General features: G+C 43.8%; 1 protein-coding gene across 1 annotated transcript in view; it reads left to right on the plus strand.

Moving 5' to 3' along the window:
- Positions 1 to 12,360, plus strand: part of BIRC6 (baculoviral IAP repeat containing 6) — a 343,022-nt gene that overhangs the window by 297,657 nt on the left and 33,005 nt on the right. Inside the window, exons 69-71 of the mRNA XM_075924970.1 lie at positions 197 to 414; positions 1,382 to 1,543; positions 3,076 to 3,153. Coding sequence (XP_075781085.1) covers positions 197 to 414; positions 1,382 to 1,543; positions 3,076 to 3,153 — 458 coding nt within the window. The remainder of the gene's footprint in view (positions 1 to 196; positions 415 to 1,381; positions 1,544 to 3,075; positions 3,154 to 12,360) is intronic.

Genomic DNA, 12,360 nt, shown 5'->3' on the forward strand with positions numbered 1-12,360 from the left:
CTTATGCTTCTTTTTCTGCGGTCACTATATTAACTCACAAAACTGCCTACAAAAGAGGATTGAAAGGGCAGTATATTTTTGTATTATACGATACATAAGTTTTCAGTGTATATTTTTTTGGCCCTTTATTTAGGATTTATACATTAGTAACATTATTTTTTCTTATACAATAAAAATACTATTTTCATTATTTTAGATACATTTGAAATGGTTTCTGAAGATGATGATGGAAAACTAGTTTTTAAAGTAAATTACCACTACATGTCTCAGGTGAAAAATGCAAGTGATGCAAACAGTGCTGCCAGGGCCCGACGTCTTGCTCAAGAAGCTGTGACTCTTTCAACATCACTGCCACTTTCATCTTCATCCAGTGTCTTTGTACGCTGTGATGAGGAACGGCTTGATATAATGAAGGTAAGAAACAAAGGCACTGTGCACAGTAGGGTAAACATTTAGGCGAACGTTTAAATACTGATGAGAAACAAGACTATTTAGCTTACTATTTTAATTTTTGTCAGTTATAACTTCTAATAAACATTAGTTCTCTGCTCCGAAAAGTGAATATAAACATGATGTCTTGCAGTTCTATAACAATTTCTCAGTGCCATATAAAGGAGCTCAATTTGCAAGTAAAACAATCTCTTTTCTTATTAACCCTTGACACTTAGCCCAGGATTTGAAAGTCAAACCAAACTTTTCCTCCTTTTTATCACTAGCAATAGATTCTGCAGGCGAAAATCAGCCCATATGCCATTAGTGGCTCCTGTTCAATCCCACTGTCTTGCCTAGACTTGCAGAGTTGTAAATGGTAGCATATCTACACGACAGTTAAACTCCTATGGCTGGCTCATGTCAGCTGACTCAGGCTCTCAGGGCTCAGGTCATGGGCTGCTTAACTAAGGTGCAGACATTTGGACTCTGGCTGGACCCCAGACCCAGGGAACCTGTACCTCATGTGCAAGCCTGAACATCTACGTCAGCCCTGTAGTCTAAGAACATTGGCCCTGTAGTCTAAGCCCTGCGAACCTGAGTAGCTCACATTCACCAACTAAAGGTTTTAATGGCACTGTAGACCCACTCAGAATGTCCCTGTAATTGGTATTTAGTAAACAGTCTATTAGTGATGTACAAAAAGGAGTAGATTTAGCTTTCTCTAAATTGCTTTGTCTCTGTAGTGGTGCCAGCAAAGAGAGGCATTAACAACTTAGTCACTAATGCAACCAGTTAGACAGTTATGTAAGTAAGATGGTGACAGTTTCATATGCATGCTATTTTCAGAGTGGAATTGCAGGTGAAAAAATCAAGCTTCTCATGTAACCTGTCCAATATTTTATAACTGGAATCTTAAAACTGCAATTAGTCAACTTTCTTTTTGTGATAGGTGCTCATAACTGGTCCAGCAGATACCCCGTATGCAAATGGTTGCTTTGAATTTGACGTATATTTTCCACAAGACTATCCTAATTCACCTCCTCTTGTAAATCTGGAAACAACCGGAGGCCATAGTGTGAGATTTAATCCAAACCTTTACAATGATGGCAAGGTAATGTGCATTGAACTTAGTTACCATGATGAAATGTGGATTTAAGTATATTTCTTGCTAAGTCTGTCTGTTCTGCTGCCCTATTTTGTGTTGTGCTAACATCAAAGTGAAATGGATAAGAATCTTGTTTGTGCCTGTGCTCACTAGTGCTGTCTCAACCATGTTTAACCTGCACGTTAGAGATCAAGGTAATTTTAAATGTCTCTGCTGTAACTCTCAGCAATTACACAGAGGAGGAACAAACCAGGAATGGATGTGTGACATTTGCAATTTTCATAGAGCCAGAATTTCTAGTAAGCCTTTGCATGAGAGAAGTTAATTCATATTAGTAAATGTGTAGTTTATCATTAATGGTACTATGAATATATTAGTATATTTTCTTTTTTATTATTTTATGAACTGCATATGCAGAAGTGCTAATTTATTTTCCCTTCTTGAAGCCAAAAATTTTAACTGTTCTTGATTAATTATATGTTGGTGACAGTTTTCAAAGGTTCCCAGAAGGGTCTTGTTAAAATTTGCCTTCCAAACTGAAAGGAAATTCCCTGTTAATAAGGGAATTCACCCCCTCTTTGGATACTGCCAGAGATGATATAAAAATAAAAAAACAGTCCTAAAAACTGGAAACTGGGTCAAATTACAAAAGATGAATATAAACAACACAAGTATGGAGAGACAAAATTATAAAGGTGAAGGCATAAAACAAGCTCAATCTAGCAAAAGGCATAAAGGATAACTAACAAGAAAACATTCTACAAATACATTAAAAGCAAAAGGAAGACCAAGAATAAAGAGTAGGCCCTTTATTCAATGAAGAGGGAGAAACAATAACATATAATGTGGAAGTGGCACAGGCATTGAATGACTTCTTCGTTTCGATTTTCACCAAGAGGTTGGTGATGATTGGACACCTAACATAGTGAATGTCAGTGAAAATGTGGTAGGTTCAGAGCTAAAATAGGGAAAGAACAAGTTAAAAATTACACACAAATTGCTATGAATGGTGTCTGGTCTATCCATTTGGGAGAGATGGCAACCCTAAACAGACTCCAGACCTGTCATAAGCATTCAAGAATATTCATGCTCTCAATATAAGCATGTGTGATAGCATTACCTATTGTGTTTGGCTTAATAGTTTCATTTTTCTCTTTTTAAAAACATACATATGTTTAAAGGGAAGGCATTACATTCTCAGAGAAATTAAATTTGTGTGATGCATACATTTTGGAGCCTTGAGAGTTTGGTTATTTCTGTGTTTTTTGTTTTTTTTAATCTATGATTTATTCATTTGCCGGCACACTAATCTAGTTGAACTTTGTCTATACTGTGTGTAGTTTAATTTGGTTACCACTTCAAAGTATGATTTTTTCAAAAAGGGCTAATCTGTCATAATTTGCAATATATTTTAATGCCCTAAAAATTCCTGTTTGTTTAATACTGTTGTTTTAAGTCTAAATGCTAAGTTAATTTTACTATGCAGAGTGTGTCCCTGAGCATTTTATGTCCTATCTTATTTAAAAAATCTTCCACAGGTCTGTTTAAGCATACTTAACACATGGCATGGAAGACCAGAAGAGAAGTGGAATCCTCAGACTTCAAGTTTTTTACAAGTAAGCATTTTTCATCATCTTCAAAACGTGTTCTGTAAGAACAAATAAAACATCTGATAATGTCTGCTCTTTCCTTAGCTTTTCTGCCTTTTCTTTTTTTCTTCACAAAATACTACGGACAATAGAAAATACTTAGTTAGTTTTCCATTTTGCCTTTGGGAATAGATGACTAATCACTAGTCCCTCACTGAACAATGAAAGAACCGTGTAGGAGGTTTAACAGCTGCTGTTTAATTCAATTTCTTATTATTTTGGGATAGAATTAATATGCTGTATATGTCCTGTATTTAATCAGAACTTCTTACTGTTGATTTCTTCTATGTAAGCACTCAATTACTGAAACGAGAACCTGTAAGCGAAACTATAACCATCTTTATGTACTTATTTCCGGCTAGCAGCTACAGCCTCAAAAGTAAAATACGAATATGGATTTAGCAAAACCTAAATTGCAAAATCTTGTAGCTGGTCATAGTACGACTTTTGTTTTGGTATCTCTTAGCGGCTGAAAATAACCAAAGAAAATAGCTCGTTGAATTATACCACTCTAACCAATAATGTGAATACTCGTGTATCCAAAATTGATGATGCTAGCACCTTTGAAAAGAGAATCTAAATCTGTATATTTATTTTTATAAATATCAGGACTTGACAAAGTTTGTTACCCTTGGGAAATCCTGACTTCTTGTGTTCAAGTTCAATGTAAAATACAGGCCACCTTGTTTAGTAGCTCTTTTAATTCAATGTACATTGCGGGGCTTATCTTCATGTACAGCACAACCATGGCAGAGCTGCATCAATTTGACTGCACCACTGTAGTACTTAAGTTGCCATGCTACTAGGCCAACAGGAGAGCTTCTTCCATTGACACAGTTACTACAACTCCGGAAGAGGCAGTACTTGTGCCCATGGAAGAAGTTCTCCCACTGATATAGTGCTGTATACGTGGGGGAGGAAGCTAGGTCAGTGTAACTACATCTCTCAGGAGTGTGACTTTTTCACACCTCTGAGTGACCTCATTTTACCAATATAGGTCTGTAGGTTAGACCTGACCTCAGAAGATGCAGGAGCAGCATAATCAAGGACAATTATTACTCAAGAGCTATCCCTTACCCATTCACTGACAGGTTTTGGAAGTGGTCCCAACTCATTCCTCCTTGGCTGCAAGAAAGATGTCAGTTATGGCCTTTGAGGTTGGAAGTGTGGAAATCAGGTAGAAGTAGGGGGAGATGTCTGGACCCTGAAAGAGTGAACTGCTACCCATTAAGCATGGAAATACTATAGTTTGTGTTAGTTTTTGTCTCTGAAGTTAAGCTCTGTCTGCGAAAGCAGCCAGAAAGGCGGGGGGAAAGGGGGGTTGGCAAGTGTAGCAAGCAGTGAGCGCAGCCCCCTAGTGATAGTTAACATACAATGTTATGTGGCAAAAGTCATTGTGAGAATGACTAAGATTCAGCACAGAGCAAGCTGACTTATATTCAAGTATTTACTCAGCTTCCCTCATACAGATTTATGGAGGTACTTTCCCTTCTAGGATCAAAGGTTTGAAATTAGGCCCCAATCCTGCAAAGATTTACACAAATGTATAATTTGCATACTGTAATTTAGATGCATATTAAAATTCTTTGAAATAAAATTATGCTAGTTATGGAGTGCTGTAAACTGAAAATAAGACCATTTCAAAATTTAAGCTAAAGTAATTTCATGCACTTCAATAACCTCTGTCATATTTTCCAGTCTTTTTTGTTACTCTCTAAGGCCATGGTCACCAACCCGTCGCTCGCGATCAATTGGTCGATCGCAAGGCCTCAACCAGTCGTTCGCAAGGCGTTTGGGCACCCCCACCTTCTATTTTCTCCCCATCCCTGAGAAACCCCACTACCTACCTCTAGGGTAATGCCGGCTTCCTGCGGGGTGGACAGAAGTCCTGTCTGAAGCCCGCGTCACTTCCGGGGGTTCCGGAAGTGCGCAGGCTGCTCGCCTCCCACAGCTCTGTTGTGTGCTAGGGGAGGGGGTGTCGGCCCTAGGGGAGAAGTGCGGTGGCTTCCCTGCACCGCCAGCACTGGAGGGGTGAGTTGAGCGCAGGGGTTTTCCTGCACTGCGGGAGTGGGGGTCAGCCCCGTGGTTTGGCAGGAGGGGAGGGGGTTGGCTGGGCCGGGCCGCACCGTGGGAGGGGGATTTGGCCCAGGGGCAGGGCCCCGAGGGGGTTGGCAGTGCTGCAGCAGGAGAGATGGGGGGGGTTGGCCGGGTCGCACCGCACCGTGAGGGGGGGGGTTGACCCCGGGGCAGGCGCCTGTGGGGGTTGCCCATGCTGCGGGAGAGGGTTTGACCCGTGGCAGGCGCCCATGGGGGTTGGCTGTGCAATGGGGGGGGGGTTGCCCCCAGGGGCAGGCATGTGCCGGGTGGGGAGGAGTTAGTCCTGGAGGAGGCATGTGCTGGCTTCCCCTGGGGGGGGGGGGGGAGGGAATCCTGGGAGGAGGCAGTAAACTTACGATAATCTGGCACCTTTAGGACCCAGGGGGTGCCGGATTATCATATTGGCTGGACTATTGGAAGGGGGGGCTATGAGGGGTCTGGAGTGGGGTGGGGGGGATGCCACCCAAGACCCCTCATAGCCCCCCCCTTCCAATAGTCCGGCTCTGCCCCAGGCGTCCCCGATTCAGCCGCTGCTGGTCAGTTTCGGCAGCGGCTGAATCAGGGACACCTGGGGCAGAGCAGCTGGGGTGCTGCTGAGTTGGTCCGGTAGCTCCGCCCTTCGGCGCTGTGGGACCAACCCGGCAGCATCCCAGCTGCTCTTGGGGATGCCTGGGACAGAGCAGCTGGGGTGCTGCCGGGTTGGTCCCGCTGTGCTGAGGTGCGGCGCTACAGGACCAACCCGGCAGCACCCCCGCTGCTCTGCCCCAGGCGTCCCCAAGTCAGCTGCTGGTCAGTTTCAGCAGCGGCTGAATCGGGGAAGCCGGGTGCAGAGCAGCTCCAATTGTCCGGCAGCTGGAGCACTTCTGGGTTCCTGATGGTCCGGACCATCAGGAGTGCTGGACCATTGGATGCTGGACTAATGGAGTTTTACTGTAGTTAGGAGAAAGTGAGAAATGAGATGCCCGGGGAACCAAGCACTCTAACAAGAAGCAGCATTCTATGAAACAGAGGAGGGACCAGTCCTTGGTGCTGGAAGTTTTGGATGTAAATGTTCTCTTCAGTGCAGATGCTGAAGACACCATTTGCTTCTTCTCTTGGGGGTAGTTCTAGACTGCGGTGCTATTTCAGGATACCTCCAATATCCCAAAATAGCTGAATCAGCCCATTATTTCAAAATAAATTTTGAAATAATGGGCTCACTATTCCAATGTCCTTGTAACACTTGTTCCATGAGGGTTAAAGGACATTTCAAAATAGCTGTTTATTTCGAAATTCGGTGCTGTGTAGACAATGCCAAATTTCAAAATAAACTATTTAGAATTTAGATTGAGATAAGATATGCAATTTGCATAGCTCAAATTGGGTATCTTATTTTGATCTATGGGTGCGCTGTAGATGCACTGTATATGCTGATGTAATTTCCCTAGTGCTAATGCCTAGATTTATCAACTCTGAGGGTCAGTTTCTATGTGGATAGGTCCAGAAGTATCCAGGTAGTTGGTCCTCCATTATGGGCTTTTGGCTTCAGTGACAGTTTGATTGGGCACAATGTCATCTGAGATGTACTTTGCAGCCTCTGTCTCTAGGCAGCTCTTAGAACAAGAGTGCTACAGCCCTAAGGTACAAGGTTCTTGGTTTATGCTCATAGAACAGGGATGAGCAATAATTTTTGAAGGAGAGCCACTTTACAAATTTTGGAAGTGGTCACAAGCTTCCTCGAAAGGGGGCAAGGCCTTGGGCGGAAGGGGTGGGTCTTGAACTTCAAATCAAGGTAGGAATAGAAAGGGCCAGTAACCTGAAACAAGCAAAACACTGATAAAAAGTCTATTTCGGGGTTCTCAAATTGGAGGCTGTTTCCTCTTAGGGGGTTGTAAGGTTTCTCCATGAAGGGTCAGAGGAGCTGTCAGCTTCCATCCCCTAGCCTCAGTATTTATAATAGCATTATATAATATAATAGTGTTAAATTTAAAATGTTTGTTTTAATTTACAAAGGGGGTCACACAGAATTGCTGAGTGAAAGGGATCACCAATACAGCAATTAATTCTCTGGGGATTTTGAAGAATGTTAGTTTCCATGCAGAGCCCTTCTAACTACACACTGGCTTCTACTACCCTCTTCCTGCAGCAGACTGCTCCAGATCAACTTGACATGAACACAGTCTTCATCCATAAACCTCATTTCTTCGAGAGAGATCCCTGTGGGTGCTCCACATTAGGTCGGTGCGCCGCCTCCGAGCCGAGATTTTTGTAGCAGTGTCCCTGGGGCTGTGCACGCACACACCAGCAGCAGCTGCATGCTGTTAGGCTGTAGTCATCACACATGCGTGAGCCCCCCCCCCTCCCCCACGACTCAGTTCCTTCTCAACCACCTCTGGCTACAGATGGACTCAGCAGCGCTCCCTAGCGTCTTTGTGTCAAGATGCTTATACTTAAAACCAGTTAAATTTATTATAGTAGTTAGTGAGTTTAAATACTTAGTTAATTACTTCGTTAGTTTAAAAAAAAATCTAGATTAGTATAAGGATTTTTTTCTTTTTCTCCCAGTTAATCCTTTCCATGCCTGGCTCACAGGGGTTTAAGCGCTGCACCTGCACCTCACGTAAAGAGCCTATCCCGATATCGGATGATCACTCACAATGCGTCTGCTGCCTCAGAAAATGACCTCATTGTGCAAAGCTAAAACTGCGGGCACAGAAAGACAGAGACCTCCACGCAAGTTATTTTTATTAGAAAACTCGCTTAAACCAGCCTCTGATCTGGGCCAGCAACCTGAGAATCTTAAGCAGCGGGGATCCAGAATGCCCGCCAAAAAGTGAGCCACTTCTAGGGGCTACTGCACTGAAACAGCTGTCTCCCTCACGGCCGGTGCTAAGAGCAGCAGTGTCACTGCACCACAGCATGTATGACACCGCTGGTGTCTCTGGAACCCCCAACAGAGACGAACAGCGCATGTGCACTAAATCACGCTCTGAAGTAACAGGCTTTAACTTGCCTGCCTCATTAGCTGCAGCATCATTGGCAATCATACAGTCTTGCCGATGCACCATGAGAGCCCAGTGCCAATCATGTTAAGAGGCGCCTTGGCTGCCACCACAGAGGTGCCTGATGCAGCACAATTGCCCTTGGCATTCATCCTCTGTGCCTCCCATGACAACACCAACAGCACCTGTTGGGCATTACACCCACCACAGAGACTTACTAGTCTCATCCACTTCCAACTCACCATTTTTACAAGTTGAGTGCTCTCTGCTATGTTCACATCAGAGATCACTCTCTCAGGGAAAAAATTTCATCCAAATCTGATGATGACTTCTGTAGGGGTTTTCCACCAGAGAATTCTCCTTACGCAGCTCAGAATATTTACTCTTCCAGATTTGGGAATATACCTTCATAATCTCTGTGTACCTCCACCTGAGCCTTACCCCTACTGGCAATACTGGGACAAATGGCAATATTATCACTAACACCATCATGGCCAGAAATGACAGAGTGCAATATTCCCCCTCCAAATAAATACAAGAAGGGGACCCACTCACACAGGAGGCAGCGGCCCCTTCTGGTTCAAATAACCTCCCTCCAGTGGAAGGAAGGTCTCTGGCCCCAGCTTCAACGACTTCAGACCATGATGCACATTTCCAAGACCTGTTTAAATGTGTAGATGCTGAATTGAACGTTCCTCCTCATGAAGTTATGGAACATAAGAACAGCCATACTTGGGTCAGACCAAATGTCTAGCCCAGTATCCTGTCTGTCAGTAGTGGCCAATACCAGATGCTCCAGAGGGAGGGATCGAAACAGGTAATCCTCCTGTGATCCTTCCCGTCACCCACCTCCAGAGAAACAGAGGCTAGGGATACCATTTCTGCCCGCTCTGGCTAATACTCATTGAGGGACCTAACCTCCATGAATCTATCTAGCTCTTTTTTGAACCCTGTTAAAGTTCTAGCCTTCACCGCATCCTCTGGCAAGGAATTCCACAGGTTGACTGTGCGCTGAGTCAAGAAAAACTTCCTTTTGTTTGTTTTAAACCTGTTGCCTATTAATTTCATTTGGTAACTCCTAGTACACCTTTATTGTGGGAATAAGTAAATAACTTTTGCTTCTTTACTTTTTCCATACCAGACATGATTTTATAGACCTGTATCATGTACCCCCTTAGTCTCCTCCTTTCTAAGTTGAAAAGTCCAAGTCTTTTTAATCTCTCATAGGGGTTTGGAACGGATCCCATAATCATTTTCGTTGCCCTTTTCTGAACCTTTTCCAATGCCAGTATGATGGTGTTTTGTTTTTTTTAAGATAAGGTGATCTGTACGCAGTATTCAAGATATGGATGTACCATGGTTTTATATAGCGGCAATAAGATATTTTCTGTCTTATCTTCTATCTCTCTTTTAATGACTCCTAACATTCTATTTGCTTGTTTGACTGCTGCTGCACACTGAGTGGATGTTTTCAGAGAACTATCCACAATGACTCCAAGATCTCTCTCTTGAGTAGCTGTAGCCAAATTAGTCCCCATCATATTGTGTATTGTGCATTACTTTACAGTCATCAACATTAAATTTCATTTGGAAATGTTTGGCAAATCAGCACGAGCGAACAGTCATACTGCATTAACACCATAAAAAATGCTATTTCCAGTTAATCCAGCAGTAATTGAACTGTCAAAGATGGTGTGGCAATCTGCGGCTTGAATCTCTTCTATGACTGAGGGAACTGATAGGAAATATTATGTACTACCCAAAGGTTCTGAATTTTTTTCTCACCCGGCACCAAATTCCCTCGTGGTGGAAGCAACACAACTAAAATCCAAGCAGCAACAATACCAGACCTCATCAGACAGTGATAGCAAAAGGCTTGATACATTTGGGTGCAAAATATGTGTTCTACTTTACAATGTCACATTTTGAATTACTCAGCTTAGTTGAGAAAATATGATTACAGAAATTACACCAAACTATATTTGCAGACATTCTTGAGGCTAAGAGGCGATACTACAAAGCCCTGGTATCCGAGGGTCACACAATTGCAAGAACAGTATTACAGGCTACCTTAGAAGCTTCTGATGTGACTGCACATTCTACAGCAACAGTGGTACTAATGGAGGGCATCATGGTTTAGCTCCACTCCATTTCCCAAGGAGATTCAATCTACAGTAGAAGATCTGCCTTTCGACAGCCAGAATGTATTTGCAGCTAACACCGATTACATTCTTCACTCCAGGAAAGATTCCAGAGTGACATTTTGCTCTTTGGAGTTCCACAACCAAGTACATAAAAGAAGGCAATATAGGTATCGGCTCTACCCGAGACCTCGATATTCCCCCCCCCCCCATATGCACAAGGCTACAATAGACGAGACCAGCAGCAACAGAACTGAGGCAGAGGCAGAAACCAACATCGCCGCCCTTCCTCCACCAATTTCCAACAGTCACAGCAGTCCAACAAGCAAATTTGATCATCAGGTGAGGGTCTGGAGAGCCTCTCTCCTGTTCTAACACCATGGATGCAAGCAAATCTCTTCCATCATTGGGTGTTGCCCTTCTTCAACAACTGGCAACGTATAACCTCTCATAGATGGCTCCTGCAGATAATTGAAAAAAGCTATCTTATTCCCTTTGTGTCCATACCCTCTTCTCCCTGCCACTTCCCTGTTCCTTTTCAGGGACCAGTCTCACGAGATTGCTCTTCAAGAAGTAGAGCGCCTCTTAGGCATAGGAGTGATTGAACCAATCCTCACACAGTTTAGGGGCAAGAGGTTCTACTCCCATTACTTCTTGACTGAAAAGAGGTCGGGGGGCTAGAGGCCCCTTCTAGACTGTTGAGCCCTCAAAGTTGTTCAGAAAGAAATTTGAAGATGGTAACGCTTGCTACTATATTATTTAAGTTGAAACAGGATGGTTGGTTCTCGTTCCTCAACTTGCAAGATGTATACTTTGACATTTCCATCCACCCTGCTCACAGGGGTTTTCTTTGTTTCGTTCTACTGTCCTGAGGGTCTTCTCAAATGCGCTGGTGGTTGTCACAGCGTACCAGGGGAAATAGTTATATTTCCTTACCTAGATGACTGCCTCCTCAAGTTGCACTCACACAACAATTCCTGCTGTTTTCTATTGGTCACACAACACCTATTCCTACACCTGGGCCTTCAGGTGAACGAAACCAAATCGATGCTCTCTCCTACAAAAAAAGTGGCCTCAATTCGACAATGGCCACTGCATCCCTGCCTACAGACCATTTCTAAAAAATTGTGGCCTCGGTAAATACCTTACAATCCAGCCCCCCTGCACAACAGCACTCAAATGCCTTCGGCTGTTGGGGCACATGGCAGCGTGCAACTTCATAGTCAATAATGCGCATCTACACATGAGATGTATACAAACCCAATGTCCATCCACTATCCAAATCCCTACCCTTTCCAGGGATAGTGAAGGAATCCTTATGCTGGTGGCTAAGCCCACGGAACCTTGGTTTCAGAGTCCCCTTCCGCCCACCAGCACCATCTGTCTCCATGACGACAGATGCATTTCATACAGGATTGGGCACCCACTTACGACATCATACCTGGTAGGGCCTGTGGTCCAACACCGACAAGAACTTGCACACAAACATCCTAGTTCAATCCACCAGTGCAACTGTGGGACCTGCATTTAGTACTGTGTCAAATTCCTCCCATTCATCGCCAGCAGGCACATACATAGACAATGTCACAGCAATGTTTTACATAAATCATCATGGCTGAGCCTGATCTCAAGCACTTTGCAACACAACACAATTATCACCTCAGTGCATCTTCCAGGTGCCCTGAATACAACGGCAGATGCACTCAGCAGAGCCCTCCCAGTCAAACAAGAGTGGCAAATGAACCTGCACGTATTGGTGGACATCTTCTGCCTGTGGGTCACCCTACCATAAAGCTGTATGCCACGCAGTCCGACGGCCAATGTCCCCTATTCTGTTCCAGGGAGGGAATAGGCAAAGGATCAATGGGAGATGCCTTCCTCGTCGCATGGACATGCCACCTATTCTACACGTTTCCTCCTATCCCCCTATTGAAGAGGGTAGTTCACAAGATAAG

The sequence above is a fragment of the Pelodiscus sinensis genome, chromosome 3 (assembly GCF_049634645.1).
Source record: "Pelodiscus sinensis isolate JC-2024 chromosome 3, ASM4963464v1, whole genome shotgun sequence".
NCBI lineage: Eukaryota > Metazoa > Chordata > Testudines > Trionychidae > Pelodiscus > Pelodiscus sinensis.